Genomic DNA, 23,652 nt, shown 5'->3' with positions numbered 1-23,652 from the left:
ACCTGTGTCCCCTGCATCGGCAGGCGGACTCTCAACCACTGCGCCCCCAGGGAAGCCCACCACCTTTTTTTTTTTAATAGAGAAGATTCCAGTTGCTCCTACAACTTATATTTCACAATCTTTTGATAATTTGGCTTTAAGATGTGGCTAGAAAATGTATTAATAATGTTATTATGTAGGTTTTTTTGTACTACTGTGAAACAGGAATTTACTTAATGTGGTTAAAAAATGAAACTAATAGAGGTAGTGAAATTATGAGGAAACTTGAGTCTAAAATTTGAAACTCTCTGTCTGTATAGACAACAGATATGTTATCATCTTCTTGGGGAAAATTGTGAAAGTCTCTTGATTGAGAGAGACAGTCTTGCTCTGAAATTTGTCCTTCAGTCTTGCACACACAGCTACAATTCCAACATAAGGTAGTGTCGAGTTACTCAAACCAGACCTAAGATATCAAAATTCTAATGTGCAATTAGAAATTAAGAATTAATATACTGTAGATGTGATGTGAATCTGTCTCCAGTGGTGACCCTCCAGCCAGTGTGAAAGTTGGGGATTTAGGTGGCCATATAATAAAGCATTGTGTTAAGCCCAAAGGAGCCAATACAATGAGATTTAAGATGCTACCCCTCATTCTTAAGAAGTTTGTAATGAAATTTATTGGACCAAATACATATAACTAAAGAGTGATCTAGATGAGCGGTGAGCTGAGTGCTGAATCAGAATGGGGCAAAGTTGACTTTCTGTTGATAAGACTTTTGGCAAGAACTCTGAGTTAAGCCAGCAATGAAGAATAGGTACATTTTTAGGAGATGAAGGAAAGAGATCATTCCAGAGCCAAGCAAATCTCCAGCATTTTTATGTATTAGTATTTTGTTTCCTTGAAGCTCTTTTTTTTTTTTTTAAACTAATCCCTTTCAACCTGCCTTGTGTATCAGGCACATTATTCATCCCACCTCACATCTTCTCACCTGCCTTTTATTCTAGTTTCTCGTATATAAGCTGAGGCACCTCACCTCAGCCAGACTGCAGGAGCCCCCTGCCTTCTACCTCAGAGCTTCTCCAAAATCATAACTGTTTAGCACTGGAGCATGTGCAAACCTGAGAGTGAAGGATTTAACACCTCATTTAACACTCCCTTTGACCTATGTAGGATGGGAGCAGTTGGATAAATGCTCCCTCTTCCATCCCTGGGATGGGATCTTCAGAGGCTTATTCTGCACACCTCCTTGGACCATCTCAAAATGCACCCTCTTGCTTTCCCTCCCTCCCTGTTTCACTCTCCTGGCCCCCTACTCCTGTTCTCTGGGAGCACTTCCCCAAAGAATTCTCCTTTCATCAACAATCCCAGGCTCTGATTTCTGGAGGGAGTGAGAGCTAAAATACCTACTTACAGTTTTGCTGCCTAGAGGTTGATTATTCATGATTGCTGCCTAGAGGTTGATTATTCATGAATCAGTTATATTCTTAATGACTCTGATGAAGAGACAAAGCAAATCTAAAAACCAGGTATCAATTTACTGAAAGCCCTTTCGAAGAAGGAAAGGTGCAAAGCCAAGGTACACAGAGGGATCCTGAATGACCATGCTCATTGAGCATAAAAGAGAAACGCAATTCAAGAATCACAGTCAGTAAACTATTAGCTAAAACCAATCTGGTTAGATTAAGTTGCAATTTTATTGTTTTTATATTTTTCTCTGACATATTCTGCCTCTGCTTTCTCATGTTTCTTTTTTTCTCTAACTGACTGACTATATCAGGCAAAAATTGTATTGCTCAGGGTTGAAAACTACTTCCTCTTTCATAAATGAGGTGCTAGCAAACTTAGGTTCCAAATATGGAAAAGAGTGATTTAGGCCACTTATGATTATTTTACAAATTCTAAGACAGGGTTAGGAATTATTTTTCAACTGAAAACTCAGAAAATATTAGAATAAACAGGTAAATAAAAGAAATTCAATTTGGGTGTTTTGGTTTTTAGAGAGAAATAGGAAAATGATGGGACCTCTTTCATCTTTATTTACAGAAGAAAAATACTCTGTTTTTAGAAAGTAATATTCCCATTCATTCAACAAATATTTATCAAGTGCATTGATTCTAAGGATGTTGATGTTAAAAATGTTTAAATCTGGGACTTCCCTGATGGCACAGTGGTTAAGAATCCTCCTGCCAATGCAGGGGACACAGGTTTGATCCCTGGTCCGGGAAGATCCCACATGCCACGGAGCAGCTAAGCCCGTGCACCACAACTACTGAGCCTGCACTCTGGAGCCCGTGCTCCGCAACAAGAGAAGCCACCACAATAAGAAGCTTTTGCACCGCAGCGAAGAGTAGCTCCCGCTCGCCACAACTAGAGAAAGCGCGCACACAGCAATGAAGGCCCAACGCAGCCAAAAAAAAAAAAAGTTTAAATCTCATTTTCATGACTCTAGAGAAAATGTCAACACGTGGCCCTTGCCCCTTGGGCATCTGAACGTCCTCTAGGCTCCTTAGCCAAGCTTGAAGACACATGACTTGAGTTATTTTAGATTAACTTCTGTGAATGTTCAGATAAATTTCACTTTTGGGTCAAGAACACACACAATTAAACTAGATTCATCAAAGAAACATTACTGTGCCAGCTACAGCACTCCCAGGACAGAGGGTCATAAGCAGAAGTGGCCCCTGCCTTCACAGAGCGTGTATCGAGCTAGACTGAGATTAGAATTATGTGATATTTTTCTACCTTTTTGCTATTACCCTTTCCACACCATTCGCCTCACAACATGGAGATTTTTTTTTTTTTAAATAGAAAAGCATAAGGCTTAAATTATTCGAGGATTTAAGAAAATCAGAAAAAAGCATGGGACTGGGCAACCAGGAAGAGTTGATACATGGAGAAAGCATTGAGGAATGGAGGACATCAATTAGGGGTAGCAGGAGAAACTCAGATTTTGGCTTAATTCTCAAAGCATTTCCTAAATTGGTCAGTGTGTTAGCAGTAAATTTTTCTCATTGAATTCTCTTGAGGACTGGGTAAAAGTTTTTTTTTTCCATGCATGGGGGCACATGAGTGTCAAAAAGCACAGATTTACAGAAGTTTATTATTTGTGGTCAGAAAAGTAGGTAGTACCAGTAACAGTGAAACAGCCACCCTTTTTCATTTCCTACAAAGCTCACTGGAGGTGAGGGTGGGAGAGAATGCATGAGAAAAGCTGGGGAGGGGCTGAGGCTGCGGCATTTGTGTCCCAAAATCAGTTTGGAAAACATACTTATTATATTTGGGCGGAGAAGAAAGGACATATCTATGGATGGTGCCCACAATTGTCCAACTGTGGTCAATTGACTTAGTAACAATTAGACTTATTCATCACCAGAAGCCTGTTGACAAGTATTCTGCGCCTGCCTATGTTTATCAATGCCATTACTTCCATGTTACCGTTTTTAAAGAAAGCCCACCAATATGGTCATGACTCAGTTCAGAATAAATTGACTTTCCTGCTCAAGATCATTCTTTAAGGGTCATAATCAGCATTAGCTGATTAGCATAGCTTGACCAAGTCCCAGTGTATCAACCTCTTGGGCCAAGGTGCCACGATGCTCTAGTATTAAGTTTCTAATTTTAGTGCTCACTTTCATAGACAATCTTTGCATCAAAAAAGATAAAATACTGAGTCAGTTTTGAATGTGGAAAATAGATAGCCATATATAAATATTTAATCTGAGCTTTATAGTATCTTAACCACTAAAAACGTCGTGTGTCCAAAACTAAACTCATAGTCCCTCCCAGACCTGTTTCCCATCTGCTCCCTCTCTCAGTGATGATACAACAACCATCCACTGAGTTACAGCCTAGAATCTGAGTCATTCTGGCCTCCTCCCACCTCTTTGATGACCTTAATAAGTTTGTCTTTAACCTGAGCAGCTGTACAGTGGTTTCTTAGGCAGAGAAATAAATGCACTACATACCATTTCTTTTCTTCATTTCTTCTTTTTTCTTTTCTCTCTCTTCGTAAGTCTTCCTTCCTTTCATAGATGTTTATTGAGCACCTGTTGTGGGTCAGACACCATATCAAGTGCTGAGGAAACAATCTCTGGCCTCGAGTTCATAGGCTAGAAGCAGGGGCAGACATAAATTACATTACAATGTGATAAAACTGGAAGAAGACCTGCTTTCAAGGTACATGGAGCTTGTAGAGCAAGCCAGTCCCTACAAAGGGGGTGTTGCTTCCTGAGTCTTAAATAGCAATTTTGAGATTGCTAGGCATTTAACAAGGGAGAAAATGTCAGACATAGGAAACAGCATATGCAAAGTCAGAGGTGCTGGACCAGCTCATGACAGGTTGGAGAGCTGTGTGTGCAATGCTTTCAAGATCACAAAGTGCATGGAGTGGTGGATGAAACTAGATAGGTAGGCAGAAACCAGGTCATGAATGTCAAGAGGGTAAGTCAAAGAATTTTAATTCTAGGAAGTAGAAGCCATTGAAGATTTGGGGTAATTAAGTAAACAAATCAGTTTTGCATTTTAGAAAGGTCACTCTGGCAAAGTATGAAGAATGGATTAAAGGTCAGAGAGACCTGGAAAAAAAGCCCCTTCATAGTTCAGACTAGTTGTGTTACCAAAACTAGCATAGAAATGTAGAGCTAAAGAGGCACTTACTAGTGGTAGAGATATTTAGGAGGTTTTGATTAAACATGAGTTATTCAGGAGAGAGGAAACCTGGATGGACTTGGGTTTCAGGCTGAAAGATCACAGAGCTAGAAAGCAGAGGATGGAGGATGGATTGGGAGAGAATATGAATTTTGTTTTGGATATTTTTAATTTCTAGTGCTGATGGAATCATCCGGAAGGTGTTATCCGTTGTGCTGTTGGGTGTAAAGATAAAGAGGAACCCATGGGAGAAATAGGAAAAGGCAAGCAAAGGAGGAGGTGATTCAGGAGAGATTGTTCCAGAGGCCATGGGAGGAAAGAGCTTTAAGAATAAGTGGGCACCAAGGTCAAATGCTTTCAGAAATTCACGTGACATTAGGATTAAAGGATTCCATTTGTGATGCAGAGAGGGCTGCTGTGGTTGGTTTGCTTTGAGCTGCAAGATGATGGAGCACGTTAATATCCTAAAGGGGAATGAGCCACTGCAGAGAGAGAGTTTTAGGGTACAGGAGCAAGAAGATAGAGGATGGAACAAAGTTCCTAATGAAAGTGAGAGATCCACCTAAGGAAAGTGGTGGGATCCAGAGCACGGCTAGAGGGATTGAGGAGACCAAGAAGGGAGAGATGGACACAGGAGTTGTGAGGATCAGTTCCCCAAATTATCAAGAATTTGAGGAATTCACAGGTGATAGTGTCTATCTTTTCTGCAAAATAAGAATCTAATGTCATTTGTGAAGAAGTAAGCAAAAGACCCCCCTTAAGTTGGAGGAGGCAGAAAGGCAACAACCATGAAGAAGGAGAAGTCAAGCCATCTGGGAAGAATTACCCAGTCCTGGCTTCCAGCAGCCCATGGAACCAGGGACTTGAACAAGCCCCAGCCAAAGACTTTCTCCCAATTCTACGCTTCCTGGGTTCTGCTAAGTTTTCACCAGGCCTTTGTTTGTTTGTTTGTTTTCATACAAAAAAGAGAAGAGGGCTTCCCTGGTGGCGCAGTGGTTGAGAGTCCGCCTGCCGATGCAGGGGACACGGGTTCGTGCCCTGGTCTGGGAAGATCCCACATGCCACGGAGCGGCTCGGCCCGTGAGCCATGGCCGCTGGGCCTGCGCGTCTGGAGCCTGTGCTTTGCAACGGGAGAGGCCACAACAGTGAGAGGCCCGTGTACCACAAAAAAAAAAAAAAAAAAAAAAAGAGAAGAGACTTTCCGATATTAGAGGAGGGGAACTAGAGCATAAAATTAAGTTAATTTATTTTCAAAGCACAGATAACATTTTCTTTTAAGAGTTAGTAGTTGAAGTGCAATGGAAATATTAAAAAATACTAGTGATTTTTTTTAAGTGGAGGAGACCTAAATATTTAAGACTCCCCCATCCTTAAAAAAAATTTTTTTTTGGCCAGTTGTCTCAAATTCATCTGATCTCCTATTACCTCAGCTTTGGAAACTGCCCGCCACTGACACTCTGGGGCAACACAGACAGGCTGAACACAACTTTTTGACCAAGAGCTGAACAAGATGTATTGTAAGAGGTTTCTATGTATCCTGAGAATAATTGGAACCACACTTTTTGGAGTTTCTCTCCTCCTTGGAATCACAACTACTTATATTTTTGGCTACCAATTTATCCAAACAGATAATTACTATTTCTCTTTTGGAATATATGGTGCCTTTTTAGCATCACACCTCCTCATCCAAAGCCTGTTTGCCTTTTTGGAGCACCGAAAAATGAAAAAATCTCTAGAAGCCCCCATTAAGTTGAACAAAACTGTTGCTCTTTGCATTGCTGTATATCAAGAAGATCCAGACTACTTATGGAAATGTTTGCAATCTGTGAAAAGGCCAACCTACCCTGGAATTAAAGTTGTCATGGTCATAGATGGAAATTCAGAAGATGACCTTTACATGATGGACATCTTCAGTGCTGTCATGGGCAGGGACAAATCAGCCACTTATATCTGGAAGAACAACTTCCACATGAAGGGTCCTGGTGAGACAGATGAATCACATACAGAAAGCTCACAACATGTCACCCAGTTGGTCTTATCCAACAAGAGTATTTGCATCATGCAAAAATGGGGTGGAAAAAGAGGAGTCATGTACACGGCTTTCAGAGCACTGGGACGAAGTGTGGATTATGTACAGGTTTGTGATTCAGACACCATGCTTGACCCTGCCTCATCAGTGGAGATAGTAAAAGTTTTAGAAGAAGATCCCATGGTTGGAGGTGTCGGGGGAGATGTCCAGATTTTAAACAGGTATGATTCCTGGATCTCCTTCCTCAGCAGTGTGAGATACTGGATGGCTTTTAACATAGAAAGGGCCTGTCAGTCTTATTTTGGATGTGTCCACTGCATCAGTGGACCTCTGGGAATGCACAGAAACTCCTTACTGCATGAATTTGTGGAAGACTGGTACAATCAAAAATTTATGGGCAGGGGACTTCCCAGTGGTCCAGTGGGTAGGACTCTGTGCTCCCAGTGCACGGGGCCCGGGTTCTGTCTCTGGTTGGGGAACTAGATCCCACATGTATCTGCAACTAAGGATCCCACATGCCGCAACTAAAGACATGGCGTGAGCCAAAAATAAATAATAAACAAATATTTTTTTAAAAAATTTATGGGCAGCCATTGTAGTTTTGAAGATGACAGGCATCTAACAAACCGAGTGCTGAGCCTGGGCTATGCAACAAAATACACAGCTTGATCCAAATGCCTTACTGAAACACCTAAGGGAGATCTCAGATGGTTAAACCAGCAGACCTGTTGGAGCAAGTCCTGCGTCCGAGAGTGTCTGTACAATGCAATGTGGTTTCATAAACATCACTAGCAGATGACCTATGAAGCAGTCATCACTGGGTTCTTCCCTTTCTTTCTCATTGCCACAGTAATCCGGCTCTTCTACAGGAGTAAAATTTGGAACATCCTCCTTTTCTTGTTAACTGGCCAGTTAGTGGGTCTCATAAAATCATCTTCTGCCAGCTGCCTTAGAGGAAATATCATCATGGTCTTCATGTCTCTCTACTCAATGTTATACACGTCAAGTTTACTTCCCACCAAGATGTTTGCAGTTGCAAGGATAAGCAAAGCTGGGTGGGGCCCATCTGGAAGGATTGTTAATTTCATAGGACTCATTCCAGTATAAGTTTGGTATACAATCCTCCTGGGTGGTGTGATTTTCACCATTTATAAGGAATCTAAAAAGCCATTCTCAGAATCCAAACAGACAGTTTTAATTGTGGGAACATTGCTCCATGCATGCTATTGGGTCATGTTTTTGACACTGTCTGTGGTTCTCATCAAAAACTGTGGCAGGCGGATGAAGGGACAACAGTATGACATGGTGCTTGATGTGTGATCTTACATTTGATGTTTGTAGTTAAGATGCAGACACACACAAAACCTTAGTTCCTCTAGGGACTGTACAGTTGTGGCATCAGATAACGCCACCAAAGGAGACACATCACTGCTGCTGGGACTTGAACAAAGACATTTGTATGGGTTTATTTTAATTCTGCCAAAGTAAAATGATACATGAAGAAGAAGAACTCACATTTAATCTGATACTTCTATGAAAATGGGAAGAATTCTTTGTGTTTTTTGTTGTTTTTGTTTTTGTTTTTTTGTGGTAGGCGGGCCTCTCACTGTTGTGGCCTCTCCCGTTGCGGAGCCCAGGCTCCGGACGCGCAGGCCCAGTGGCCATGGCTCATGGGCCCAGCCGCTCCACGGCATGTGGGATCTTCCTGGACCAGGGCTCGAACCCGTGTCCCCTGCATCGGCAGGCAGACTCTCAACCACTGCCACCAGGGAAGCCCAAGAATTCTTTGTTTATGCACTTTTTCCTTATTGTACATCCACCTAACAGTGTTTTGCCCTATATACCTCACTAGTCGTGCTTTATGTGGGTAACCATGAAAGAAGAGGATTTTGGAAACTCAAGGAAAAGTTCTTTCAACATATACAACTTAACTTATGGACTGTGTTGATAGCTAATTTTTTTTTTTTTTTTTTTTTTTTTTTTTTTTTTGCGGTACGCGGGCCTCTCACTGTTGTGGCCTCTCCCGTTGCGGAGCACAGGCTCCGGACATGCAGGCCCAGCGGCCATGGCTCACGGGCCCAGCCGCTCCATGGCATGTGGGATCTTCCCGGACCGGGGCACGAACCCATGTCCCCTGCATCGGCAGGCAGACTCTCAACCACTGCGCCACCAGGGAAGCCCAAGAATTCTTTGTTTATGCACTTTTTCCTTATTGTACATCCACCTAACAGTGTTTTGCCCTATATACCTCACTAGTCGTGCTTTATGTGGGTAACCATGAAAGAAGAGGATTTTGGAAACTCAAGGAAAAGTTCTTTCAACATATACAACTTAACTTATGGACTGTGTTGATAGCTAATTTTTTTTTAAGAAAGGGTTTTCTGTTTAACTCTACCAAATGAAAGGCCGAAGGAAATTTTACAGGCCATTGTCTGTGCTGTATTTTTATATAATTGTACTGTTTTAAAATTTTGTATGCCAATTTTAAAACATTTTGTATATTTTATATTTTACTTCTCTGCCAAAGTACACCTGTTCTTCCTTTTCTTTTAAAATAAAATAGGTTCTGAAAAAATTCATACTTAAAAAATTTCTACCCAAAATGTGAAGCTTGGTTGACTGATGTTGTTCATGATAGAAAGAATAAAATGTTTCTCTCTCTCTCTCCCTTTAAAATTGAATAGTTTGTTTCTGTTAAAAAGTATGTAAACTTTCAATATTTTAACTTTTTTTCATTTCTTTAGAAAAGGCCAATATACCTGTCACACTTTGGGAGGAGAAATTCATACTTATGTGTACAAAAAAGAAGTCACTGAAAATCAAGGCCAAAGGGGTAGAAAAGTACAATTTTTTCATAAGATTGAAATAAAAGGGAATGCTAGTTCTCAAAAGAAAACACTAGGCATCCAGCAGTGGACAAAATCTGGGTATTAAAGATAGTCTTTGGAGATTCTCACAGTGTTTTCCCAGGCTAAGTAAAAAGGAAAGTGGGAAAAATTATCTGTACAATTTGGACAAATACAAAGCAGTTCATCATTTTGTTCTGTGACCTGTATTCACTGGATCCTGTCTATATATTGAACATACTTTACCTACCTTTTTTTTTTCCAGCTTGTCAGTTCACTTTACATGTTAGTATGAGGTTTATATGGGTGGGTGGGATAAATTATAATAAGGCTAAGGCATACAGATTCAAAATTGGCAGAATCAAGCTCCACATGTCCTCTTTAACTTTCTAGGGAAGATTTTTTTCTGAATTACACAGATAATTGCTTCATCTCTTCTGTTCCTGGCCTACATAAATGTGTTTACATAGTAGACATGATATCAAGGCTTAATAGTTATATCAAGAATTGGCACATAAAAAATTGATGGGCCAGGTACCCTCAACCTTGTTAATTTAGCTACTCTGGGGTCTCAGTTATCCAGTTTGACTTTTGACATGACCCATCTTGCCTTGTAGCTGGTGCTGTGTAGACCTGTGTTTTAAAACACAATTGAACACATGAAGAGTTGCATAAAAAGGATTGTGATGAAGCATAAATGTGGAGAAGTATTCAACCATGCGTTTCTTGCCTTTCTGCTTCCTTTTTATGCAGACACCTATATTCCATCCATCCTGCTTAAGAAAAAACTGCACATTCTACCTTCAGAGTACAAAAAGTTACATAACGTTCTACAACTTAGACTCTTACTGATTGGAGAGCTTGTGAGAAACAAACAGACCATGCCATTAAATGAGACTAAAATTTGAGTTTGCCTTTTTGACTATTTATGTTCTAAGTTAAGCTTTGATAACATTCAAATGTCAAATTCTCTCATTCTCATAAAACATTGAATTAATTGCCTATATTTATTCTAGCAATTATTCAATGTATTTCCAGTATAGGATGTACAGTATAATTGAATTTTTTTGTAAATAAGATATTTTTGATAAGGAAAAAAAAAGAATTAAGCTGGAGAGATAGGATAGAAAGTGAGAGAATATGGATGTTTTGGCCCAACTATTGAGGGGGATGGAAAGGGTTGCAGATCAGGGATATGAACCCTATTCTTGGTTGAATGACAAGGTGGATGAGAGCTCCAGCTCCTGCCTTGCCCAGAATCCCATCTCTAAGGATGAAGCACTTAAACCCACCTCTTTGATGCTCCAACTACACCCCTACCTTTGACCTGGTTCTTTGTGCTCTAGGCTCATCCCCCTTGGTCAAGGCTCTGGTTTTTTCCCACTTGTAACAAGGACAAACTATAGTGTGGCAGATTTCCCAATTCTGTTGTAATAGAACAGAACTCTTTAAAAGCAAATGTGCTGGAATTGTTGGTTACATAGAAAAAAAAATGTATCAGCAATTCAGTTCAATGACATCCTATCATTATTCCTTTTTCTTTTTTTCCAGGGGTCTACTATGCAACTGCATACTGGATGCCTACTGAGAAGAGAATACAAGTCAAAAATGTCCTAGACAGGAATGGGGATGCCTATGGCTTTTACAATAACTCTGTGAAAACCACAGGCTGGGGCATCCTGGAGATCAGAGCGGGGTACGGTTCTCAATCCCTGAGCAATGAGATCGTCATGTTTGCAGCCGGCTTTTTGGAGGGTTACCTCACTGCCCCGTAAGTACCCAGTCGTGGTGGAGAACTGCCAGGCAACCTCTGTCCCTTTCTTTGCCCAACAGTGGTTTTTTCTTCCTGGCATTGTCACTAGAATTGAAACTTTGCCATGGTCTTTCTCATATGATAGAAAGATTATCAGAATTACATTTGAACCTGTAGTAGTCATACCTGCCTAGAAGGAGCAAAGCCCCCAATTGTGACACATTTTAAAATCTTTCCCTCTCATGAAACTCTTTTAAAAGACTGCTAAGCCATTTCATCTTTCTAGTCAGTTATTGTCGGGTTGAAAGCAAATGGAGGTGGAGTAGCTCTTTCAGGACCACAAACAGAGAAGATTAATTCAAAATAAAAATATGTAAGAGCATTTATTTTCAACCATCTTAGAACAATACTTTCAAGTGGGGGAAGATTTTAAACTGAAATTTTAATGTCTAACATGAATGTCCTTTCCAGCTCTATTGTTATTTAATTCTCGTGTTCTTCCCTTGTCTTATGGAAATAACAAAAAATGTACTTAGAATAATGCAGTCATGACTCATCCTTTTTAGAGAACAGATCTTTGAGGAAAGGAAAGTTGCAACTCATTTCAACAAGCCTCATTCTTCCTTTGATATAAAATGTCTTGAGGACGTGGCTTTCTTCTTTTACGCTCTGTGACCTAGATTGTTGAGTGCAGTTTAACCAAACCTTATTTTGCACTTACTATGACCATCTTAGTCATAGTAAATGCAGTGCTGATATTAATCTGTTTCTGAGTACTGGCAATTATATCAAATGTTGAATGACTACTGGACTGTGGCTGCTCTTTTTTAAAATTTAAACTAAAAATTCCTGGTTTTGTTTTTATACCAAATTTTTGTTACCTTACCATACAATCCCCTTAATAGGGGACTCTCAATTTGGAGATGTAGAAAACTTTATAGACTAAATACGATTTTAAAAACATGTTTAAAACTGTATTCAACATGTAAAAATCTGAACTTTTTCTTTTCCCCTACAAATCTTTATTTCGGGATCCACTGGTTTCTGATTGCATTCTTTAAATTGAGTTGCAAGTTTGGAGAAATAATTCAGATTGAAGTTGTGTGAACATAAGTATATTCAATGAAGTCATGCATAAGATACATATGAGTTATTAAGGGAAGCTATGTAACTTGAGTGGAGCATCTCTAATCTATGTTAGAGATGCTAACATAGATTGAATTTTGGGAGCCTAAGCTTGTCTTCCTTGGACTTTGGCATCACTACTAGAGAGCTCAGGGAGTTTGACCGAGGAGACTTCTGACAAAAGTGACCCTTCTGGGGCTTCCCTGGTGGTGCAGTGGTTGGGGGTCCGCCTGCCGATGCAGGGGACGCGGGTTCGTGCCCCGGTCCGGGAGGATCCCGCATGCCGCGGAGCGGCTGGGCCCGTGGGCCGTGGCCGCTGGGCCTGCGCGTCCGGAGCCTGTGCTCCACAGCGGGAGGGGCCACTGCAGGGAGAGGCCCGCGTACCGCAAAAAAAAAAAAAAAAAAAAAAAAAAAAAAGTGACCCTTCTGTTATTCTTATGTCTCAGGAAAACCTAAGTTTTAACATCTCACTTTGGGAAGTAGCTTTATCATTTCTGCCTTATTCATAATATAAAGTACTGACCTATCCTTGAGTTCCTTTATCCATGACCACAAGCTGTGCAGCTAAATAAATAAATAAATGCTACTATGTAAAAAAAAAAAAAAAAGAAAGAAATACAACCAAAACCATCTTTAGAGGGGCATTTCCCAGAAGCTCCTTTTCAGAGGCTGTCATTTTCACTGCATTGATGAAAAGTCCAATAAGTAGGGGAATTTCTGAATCAGCATGCATTCAAAGGCTCTGCTCTGTGCTTCACTCAAAGCTCAGAATAGTGGGATGTGACCCGGCAAGCTTAAAACAGACCCCTGACAATGGGTTGGGGAAGAGGGAAGAGACAGGTGGTTACCAGTTTCCTGCCTTCCTCTTCTGATATGGTCTAGGAGGTGAAGGCTTACTACACATTCTGTTGCCCAAGAGTTTAATTTGGAGGAAGGAGAAATGCCAAACGGAGTAAAGAATCAGGGCTCACAGAGACAAGAGCTCTGGCAGGGAGATAGGGCCGAGGGGAGGCTGGAAGAATTCACGTGATTGAGACTCTCAGACCCGAGGCGCCACTCAGGAAGGACTGAAGCAATAGGCACCCCGTGCACTGTCCCAACTGAGCAGAGAGGCCGTGGGGCTCCCTCCGAGCAAAGGTATCCAGCATTCTCTGAAGCAAAGCAGAAGAGCTTAAAATGTCAACCCTCTGGAAGCTGTGACTGTAGCCACAAACCAATGGCGGAGAAAAAGTACAAGTCATAGGCTAGTTTTTTGTTTTCAGCTACACAGGGACAGTTGTATGAGAAGCAATAGCATCTTCATACACAGGCATCATTTTATCAGTTTAAAACATATACTGCTGGGGACTGTTTTGCAAAGGACAATTCCACCTACCAAGACACAGCCTTGGAGCCAGGGCAGAGAAGGTGAGTGTGTGTCAGAGGCCAAAAGAAAGAACTGCCTTGTTTTCCTCTCATCTTGCAGAGCTGCTCAGGCAGCTGCCAAGAGCAGTGGGAAGGACAGCGCTGCCTCGTTTTTCCACATCACCACATTTAAAATGGAGTGGTGTGCCTTATATTCTCCCGCACCTCGGGGGGAGATGTGTGAAAGGACGAACATCGTGGGATGAACGACTGAGATAGGCAGATAAGGACGCTGGTTTGACGGCCTCGGAAAATATAATTTGCTTTTTCCAACCTATGAAGCACTCGAGAGACCAAATCAAAACACAAAGACATACGTTCAAATCCTCCATCACTGCCTTCGAAGCGCGCAGCAATTTGTTGCTTCTTTGAGCTTTTACAACACTTTTACGACACTGCCCCGGGCCCGCCCTCTGTCCTGTATCCGGAAGCTCCTGGCCGTGTTCCTGCGCGGCTCCTGCAGGGTTGTCTCACCGTGTGCGGCGGCGGCAGGTCCACCAGGGCCACAGCTTGAGGTAGGCGTTCACAATTTTCAGGAGCTTCTCTCGCTGCCTTGCTCTTCTTCACACTCTCTTCTCCCTCTTCTTCCACTGCCCCACCCCCGGCCCCTGAGGAGCCCCTCACTGCGTGATACGCCACGCAGACGTGCATTCCGGAGGGGCCCCTGAGGCTTGGGGTGGTGCCCCTTCAGCCTCCCGCACAGCCCCTTCCTAGCATCTCTTTTTTTTTTTTTTGCGGTAAGCGGGCCTCTCACCGTTGTGGCCTCTCCCGCCGCGGAGCACAGGCTCCGGACGCTCAGGCCCAGCGGCCATGGCTCACGGGCCCAGCCGCTCCGCGGCACGTAGGATCCTCCTGGACCGGGGCACGAACCCGCGTCCCCCGCATCGGCAGGCGGACTCCCAACCACTGCGCCACCAGGGAAGCCCCTAGCATCTCTTAGAACTGTGATTCCTGAGAGCCAGATGCTGCCTCTTCCGTCTCCACCTATCAAAATCCTGCTCAACCTCCAAGACCCATCTCAGATGCTCTCTTCTTTTTGTTTTATGCTTTTTTTTTAAATTACAATATTTTGTATTGTGTGTCAATATGATGCTACATCATATAGCTATTAGAAATGACCTTTTTTTAATACATCTTTATTGGAGTATAATTGCATTACGTTGTTGTGTTAGTTTCTGCTGTACAACGAAGTGAATCAGTTATATGATGCTCTCTTCTTGATGAAGCTCTTTCTGATTCCATTTCCACGGGATCGGAGCCCCATCTCTCCCCTCCACCACCTGTTAGTGCCTTGAGGACAGGGTCCCCATCTTATTCATCTTTATATACCCCAGACGCCTGGCACAGCACTTCTCCCCCCCCAGTGGTTACTTAACTACACGCTTATGAAGTTTAATTGAATCCTGTTGTTGTTCCAGTTTTATGAGAGATGAATCGGAAGTGTCAGCTACGTATTTCCATGTAATGCATTGTCTAGCAGCCTTGGCCAAATGGAATTTCTGTCTTCATTTTTTTTAACTCTACTGGGTGGCTCCCTAACAGTTGCAAATTAAGAGTCTCTGATGGCTCACTAATGATGTAAAAGCTGATAAATAGTCATTGATTTTTAATAAAATAAGTCAGGAAACCTTTCTGGAAAGAATGGTGATGGGGGTGTGAGGACCTGGTTTGCTCTAGTTTTTAACAAAGTGGCTGATCTCTTGTGTTGCTGAGGCACATGCAGGAATGACCTCCTCTGGAATTACCTAGCCAGTTTGGGTGCCACAATTCAATGCGACACACCCTCGTTATACTACCTTGTGCCGGGCTCTGGGGATAGAGAGACAGTGGGGAGTGAGTTCCTGAGTACTCTCTCCACTCGTTTTAAAGTAACGTGTTGACACAGCAGTTGCTAAAACTATGATGAAAAGAGGTTCTAGCAAGATTATGGCACAAGTAGAGAGACTAGTCAAAGGCAGAACCTTTTTGGGCATTTGTCTTACCATCAAGAGATACTTCAAGAATCTCCTCCATACCCCCCAACTTGCTCCTTTTGATATTAGAAACTGAATATGGCTCCAGGTCAAGGCTGTAGCCAAAGCAAAGATACGTAAGACACAGTCACACCCTCAAAATTATCAAATGACCCATCAACTGGTAATTATTTGGGACTTAACCTGAACCACAAAATATGATGATGATGATGATGATGACTAGCACTTATATTTATATATATATACACACACACATATATATGTATAATTTAAAATATGCCAGGCATTGTTCAAAACATTTTATATATGTTAAATTATTTAATCCACAGCCACGCTGTGAGGTATATATTATTACTATCCCCATATTACTGATGAGAAAACTTGGGCACAGAGAATTAAAGTAAGTAGCTGAAAGTCACAAAGCTAGTAAGCAGCAGCCAGAATTGGAAACCAGCTGTCCAGCTACGGAGTCCGTGCACATGCACACACATACACACACAAATGGATTAATCACAATGGGAAGTACTAAAGGAGGCTGATATGGTGTCAGACCCAGGAAGTAGGAAGTTGAAACAACTAGGAAAGAGTAGGAGAGGTCACCTGACAAGCACTAAATGATATGGTATTAACAGAATGCAAAAAGACTCAGGGACAAGTAGGTGTCCATATGTCTTTGTGATTGTCACAAAGCGTGTGTGAGAGATGGAAAGATGGGCAAAGTCTCGGCCAACTTAGGAGGAAACTTACTGACTTTACACACCACGGGAGCTGAAACGAAATCTAACACGTCCTTGACATGGAGACTGGTCTTGGCTCTGTTTGATGAGAAATCGGAAGCATGGAGAAGTTGGGAATCCTGCTTATGGTCGTAGAGCCTACAAGGAGTGGATCAAGCTTTGAGTTCAGAATTCAAAGCCTCTGCTCTTATCTGCTGTCCTGTGTTGCTCCAGCACACAAAAGTATAGGGCCCCAGGCTCAAAGATCAGAGAAGGGCCTCAACCTTCTCAGGGGACTGTGAGTGGATTATGTTCCTCAGGGCCCCTGGGTGGGGCAGGATCAGGTGAAGCCTCCACTTCTGATCTCAAGGTGCAGGTTTCTCTTCCCCAGCTCTGAATATCACTCCCCCCGCCAAAAAAAGAAAGAAAAAATTTTAGTAATTCTGGCCTAGTTATCCTCCTTTATCTACATCTGTCTTTACCATTATATGGACCTCCACAGCAACCACCCCCAAGTCAGGATGAATGTTCCTCTGTTTCAGGGTTTCTCAACCTCAGCACTTTTGACATTTGGGATTGAATTATCCTTTGTTGTGCATTGTAGGAAGTTTAGCAGCATCCCTGGCCTCTACCCACTAGATGCCAGTTGCACCTTCCATCCCCCTATTGTGACAACAAAATATGTCTTCAGACATTGCCAGATGCCCCTTGGAGGGAAAAATGACTTCGGTTGAGAAACACAGCCCTATATTGAAATAGACTGAAAAATTGAGAGGATCTGGAACTCTGGGTGGAGCTGGGCAGGGTGCAGTGATGGAGACTCTAGGTAAAAAGTATGAATTTTTCTATCTTTACCTGAGTGCGCATTGGTAGGTCAATAGCCCACAAATTATTTTTTCCGAAAACAGAGAACTTTATTTCCATTTAAATCATTTTAATTTTAAGAGCCCATTCCTCCTCATGGCAGGAAATGTTACCATAGTCATTTCAACAGGAACAAAATGTCATTGAAACTGAGTCAATCCAGAATGTGCCACTCCTCTTCCAAACACTTTTGTCCAGAATGGATTGGTGTTACTGAGGCATCTTGGAGGGAGGGGAGATGTTTAAGTAGCGGTTGTCCTGTGTCCTTCTCTGGCACATTTACTGAAGTGGAACAGTCTCATTGAGTCTTTAGCTGGGGTGTTTCCCCACCTGACATCTGATGAGGCTTCCATGGTCTCCCTGGTCTCCAGTTGCAAAATCAGTGTCATCGAGGTTGCAGTGGTCACCCCAAGTATGTCCTCTGCCCCCAGGAGGTCCATCAACTCCCAATGTCCTCTTGTTCCACCCTAGGCCCGACTGGAAAGCCTTTGGCTGCTCCCTGAAACTCATGGAGGGGTGCAGGGGTGGTGCATTAGGCTCATGAGCCCAGACAGTCCTGGCAGCCACCGCTACTTCCCCGTGCAACCTCAGAGGGAAAACTGAAGAGCTTTTGCTTCCCTAAGCAACTAAATCAAGTCATCCCACTCACCTGGAGTTTGTGCATTCCATTCACCTGAAACATGAGGCCAGGGCAGAGGGTCCCTTCCCTGTCACCCACATACCTGTCTAGCTTTATTGCTGTTCTCTCCCTCAGTTTTAGAGATGATAGAAAAGGGACCAACTTGATAGAAGAATAGGTGTGGCAGAATAAAAGGTATATAAACAAAAGTTAAATATGATAATTCAATTTTTAAAAAATATTTACAGATAATTTGAAGGAAAAACACTCATGAAGTTTGTTGAATTCAAGGACCATAAAATAAAAGATTTCAAAGGATTTTAATGTTCTTTGCCTCACTGGCACTAAAACTCTATTCTCATCTCATCAGTTTCAGTTCTGGAAACTATTAGATAAAGATATCTAAAGTTCCACAGTGCTGGGGGCCAAATTCCCATTTTTGGAGGCTGAGTCACCTCCTGCTCACAGTGCTGACCTCTAGGTCAATAAAAAGCATCAGATAAAAACCAGAACTCAGACTTTAGGTAAACTTCCAGTCCGGAGGGTGCAAGGGGCGCACAATTTGACCGACTTTGCTCCAAACATAGAGCAAATAGTAGATAAAATGTATAGAAAGAGAGCATCATGGTAATATAGCTGCCCCCCCCCCCAAACAAGATTAAAGATCTCTTGAACCAGAAATGAAGCAGAAAAGTGATGGGGTATGGATCTGCTGGGCCCTTGGCATGAAGCAGGAGGCAGAGACAGCCACCCCGGCTGGTGGGTGAAGGCCTCTGTGACCTGAGGGAGCTGAATCAAGGCTGGGAAGCAGAAGTAACCTTGCTGCTTTGGACTGTTTGGAAAATAAGAGGCCACAGAATAACTTCTGCTGATGTGCACTCTGGTGTAGAGATTTATAAGAAACCGTGAGCTTGACGGGAGGCGGGGCTGGTTCCAGGACACATATTCGTGCAGCATTCCATAGGAGAGAAGTCCCCCAAAGCCGCTATGAGACCTGGTTCTCAGGGAGTCCAATGGAAGTACCCAGAAGAAAATGAGAGGCAAGAAAGAGGGAGGGAGAAAGGAAGGGGGTGGGGGGGGAAATTTAAGAATGTAAACAAACACATAACTTAAAATGCCTGAATACCAAGTTCAAAAAAGCACAAAGAAATTGAATGCTAAGAAAAAGCAAAATCAACAATAACGTCATTAATACACTCCAGATTAATTTTGTAGATGGGTTTAACAAAGACTTTAAATATGCTTAAGGTACTCTAAGTTTTAAATGAAGGAAAACTTGGAAATTCCCTGGTGGTCCAGTGGTTAGGATTCTGCGCTTTCACTGCCGAGGGCGCAGGTTCAGTCCCTGGTTGGGGAACTAGGATCACTCAAGCTTCAGGTCACAACAACAACAACAAAATATATGTACACACACACACACACACACACGCATATATGAAGGAAAACTTGAAAAATTTATGGAACAAAAAGGAAGAAATAAGACAGGTAGATATTTTAAAAGAACCTGCTTGAAATATCATAAATGAAAATTATGGAAATTAATTTTTTAACATATCAATAAGTGGGCAAACCCTGGACTAGACCAACTCAGAGAAATAATTTCTGAATCAGACATTAGTACTGAGGGATTTATACAGTACACTGCCCAAAAAGAGAAAGGGGTAAAAATAATGAGAAAGCTGTTATTAAACAGAGAAGTTCGATTGAGAAACTCCAACATATGTCTGTTAGGAGTCCCAGAAAAAGAAACTGGAGGGAATTGCAGATGAGCAATAGTTGACAGGGTAATAGTGAGAACTGATCAAAATTGAGAAAGACACGAGTCCTTAGTTGGAAGACACAGCCTATTAAATTGCTACAACACAGAGGATGAAACTACAGAAACTTGAGGATAAAGGGAATAATTTTAAAAGCTATCAGAAAGAAAAACATTGATTACAAAGGAATCTCAGCTTGACTGACAGCATACCTCTCATTAGCAACAATAAACCCAGAAGATATGAGGATGATATTTTTAAAGTACTGAGGAAGAATAACTAACTAGAGTTTTAAAACCGTTTAAATTATCCAAGAGCAAGAGCAAAATAAGGATATTTTTATATATATAAGTTAAAATATTTTACCATTCACAGACTTCTATTAAACTATCATAGGACATACATTAACAAAAATAACAAGAGGGAACATTTGGGATATAAGGAACAGTAGTTAACACAAAAAACAAAGAAGTTAATAAAATTTGATTGTAAAAGTTAAACAATAAAAATTATTTTAATTTTTTTAATAGAAAAGGTAAAACTAAATCTTCGAACAATAACATAATGGGTGATGTCAATGGGTAGGTAAAGCTTGCTAAAATATGTATGTTTGGAGGAGGAGAAAAATAGAAAATTCATTTAGATTTTATATAAGAATTCCCTGGCAGTCCGGTGGGTAGGACTCCATGCTTCCATTGCAGGGGACACGGGTTGATCCCTGGTCGGGGAATTAAGATCCTGCGTGCCACGTGGTACTTCCCCCCTCAAAAAAGCCATTTATATTTTATAATAAAATGCATAATAATGAATGTTTTCACAATTTTTAATGATGATCACTAATGGAATAGAAGTGCAGCTGACCCTTGAACAATGCTGGGGTTAGAGACGCTGAGTCCTCACCCCCAACCCTGCACAGTCAAAAATCCTCATGTAGACTTACGGTCGGCCCTCCATATCCAAAGACTATGTATTTGCTGAAAAAAATCCATGTATAAGTGGACCCTTGCTGTACAAACTCATGTTGTTCAAGAGTCAATTGTACATTTTATATAAAGCTTCTAAATTAGCAGAAGTAAAAAGAAGGATAATGAAAATGTTATTTAAACAGGGAAACCATAAAAGAGGGACAAAGAAAGGGATGGTAAATGGAAAACAGAAGGAACTGCAGAAATAAATCCAAATATATTAAACTCACAACAGATGTAAATGGATTATTTTCATCAATTCAAAAACGTTTAATTGAGGAGATGTTGTTCAAGGATACAGACTTGCAGCTAGTAGATAAGTCCTGGAGAGCCAACGCAAAGCATAGTGATTATAGTCAACAATACTGTATTATAAACTTCAGAGTTTCTAAGAGATTAGATCTTAATTGTTCTCACCACCAAAAAGAAATTACAATTACGTGACATGGTAGAGGTGTTAGCTGATGCTATGGTGATAATCACATTGCAATATATAAATGTATCAAATCATTATACAATGTTGTATGTCAATTATAGCTCACCAAAAATGTTTACTGTATAGCATATGAGGGACATTTAACTTTTAAAATAAGTTTTAAAGAATCTCAAATAGCCAATAATGCTGAGGGGAATGGAAATTAATACAAAGAATCATTTCAGATACAACAGACTGTTGAAAATTTGAAAATCTGACTGTGCCAAGTGTTGGCGAGGCTAAGGAGCAAGGAGAGATCTAACATGTAGTTGGGGAGAACGTAATTTGGTACAATCACTGTGGAGAACAATTTGGCAGTATCTAGTAGCTATAGGTGTATAGAATATTCACCCCAGAAATTCTACTTCTATATGTATATGTATATATACACATACATACTAGAAAAACAAAAGTGTAAAAAGAGACATCTACAACAACGTTTGAAGTTGCAGTGTAATAGCGAAAAATTAAAAACCAGTTAAATGTCTATCATAGGACTGCATAAATGAATTTTTATATAGTCATAACATAGAATACCATCAACACATGAAAAGAATAAGTTTAAGCTGCAGATGATAACAGATAGTTCTTTTAAAATATCATGTGGAGGGCCTCCCTGGTGGCGCAGTGGTTGAGAGTTCGCCTGCTGATGCAGGGGACATAGGTTCGTGCCCCGGTCCGGGAGGATCCCACATGCCGCAGAGCGGCTGGGCCCGTGAGCCATGGCTATTGAGCCTGCGCTTCCGGAGCCTGTGCTCTGCAATGGGAGAGGCCACAACAGTGAGAGGCCCACGTACCGCAAAAAAAAAAAAAAAAATCATGTGGAGAAAAATAAACAAGTTAGGGTGGTAGATAGTATGATCTTATTTGTATTTGTTCTGAAACATTAATAATAATATACATTATTTATGATTAAATATATATATAGAGAGAGATGGTATAAAAATGTGCATGAGAACAATAAATCACTCATTCAAGGCTGCAGTTGCCTCTGGGGAGAAGGGAGGACAATTAGTGTCAGCGGTTGAACTCTATCTTATATTTTATATCTTTTTAAAAAAATATGAAGCAAATATGGCAAAATATAATGATTTTATATAGTTGGGTAGTGGATACTTGGGTGTTTGTTATATTCTATGCTTTTCTATATGTTGGGAATATTTCCCAATTTTATTTTTTTTTAATTAATTAATTAATTTATTTATTTATTTATTTTTGGCTGCACTGGGACTTCGTTGCTGCACGCGGGCTTTCTCTAGTTGCCGCAAGCGGGGCCTACTCTTTGCTGTGGTGTGCGGGCTTATCATTGCGGTGGCTTCTCTTATTGCAGAGCCCCGGCTCTAGAGCACAGTCTCAGTAGCTGTGGCGCACGGGCTTAGTTGCTCCATGGCCTGTGGGATCTTCTCGGACCAGGGATCAAACCCTTGTTCCCTGCATTGGCAGGGGGATTCTTAACCATTGCGCCACCAGGGAAGTCCCAGTATTTCCCAATTTTAAATTGTGCATTTGATTTATAAAACAAGATAGGGAAGGTTTGCCATAGGGAACATCCCAGTTAGCCAAAATACTGGGTAATTTACTGTGATGGGAAAATCCAAGAAGAAAAATGGAAATGTAACAATTTTCATCTCTCCTTTCAGACATATATATGACCACTTCACAAACCTCTACCCACAGCTGATTAATAAACGTTCTGTGGTGGATAAAGTACAGGAGTTTTTAACGTAAGTATAATAGCTTTCCTCTTCTCATTGCTGTTGAGGCTTCAGGGCTTGAATCTGTCTTTTCAAACAGCAATTTCTCCTTCACCAATTTCTTTTCCACCTCTTAGGCAGGACTCTGGAGTAGTTCTTGTAGTTAAGTATAGCACCTTTTGGTGATGGCATGAAAACTGGTTGTGGACAAATGCCTTCTAATTTGTGCTCTTTCAGAGGTCAGGTTGAATGTCCCATTATCAGTTGCTGACGCAGCTAGAGGAAGACCTCACCAGTGCGAGACAGGCAAAGTCAAACCCCCGGATCCCTTCCACCTGGGGTCTCCTCTCCTTGCAGAAATCCTTCCTCCTCCCTCTGAAAGGTGCTTCCATTTCATGGACCTGGTGACTCATCCTAGCTGGGGAGTTAGCTCATATCTAAAGTTATAATTCTTAACATCCTCTGAGAATATTCCCATTTTAGTAAAGTTTTCTGAAGACTAATAATTCTCAATATTCAGAAAATTTGTTCTATATTTGTGGGATGACAGACTGTGAGACTAATTTGGGGATGAAGGAGCTCTTGGTTTGGCCCTCCAAATTGTATACTAAGGGACCCCTTCGTTGGATGCTAAGGTCCTACAGAGCATGTGGGCTAGATCCCATGAAGCAGCGACACTGTATTTTTTTAATTGATCTAGAGATAGCCGGAACACATCAGAAATAGCTTTTAGTATACAAATTTATATCAACTCATCCTGCATAAAGTGCAGACAACAAAAAGAGAAGAGAGAATGAAAGGA

The 23,652-nt window shown here is 41.3% G+C and overlaps 1 protein-coding gene and 1 pseudogene across 1 annotated transcript in view; both read left to right on the top strand.

Moving 5' to 3' along the window:
- The window catches only part of PLBD1 (phospholipase B domain containing 1), a 57,716-nt gene that overhangs the window by 5,579 nt on the left and 28,485 nt on the right, over window positions 1-23,652 (top strand). The window contains exons 2-3 of the mRNA XM_060112891.1: window positions 11,057-11,276; window positions 22,797-22,880. Coding sequence (XP_059968874.1) covers window positions 11,057-11,276; window positions 22,797-22,880 — 304 coding nt within the window. The remainder of the gene's footprint in view (window positions 1-11,056; window positions 11,277-22,796; window positions 22,881-23,652) is intronic.
- Window positions 6,141-7,979, top strand: LOC132498925 (hyaluronan synthase 2-like; annotated as a pseudogene).

This window comes from Mesoplodon densirostris, chromosome 11 (assembly GCF_025265405.1).
Source record: "Mesoplodon densirostris isolate mMesDen1 chromosome 11, mMesDen1 primary haplotype, whole genome shotgun sequence".
Lineage (NCBI taxonomy): Eukaryota > Metazoa > Chordata > Mammalia > Artiodactyla > Ziphiidae > Mesoplodon > Mesoplodon densirostris.
This window is presented reverse-complemented; position numbering and strand designations above follow the sequence as displayed.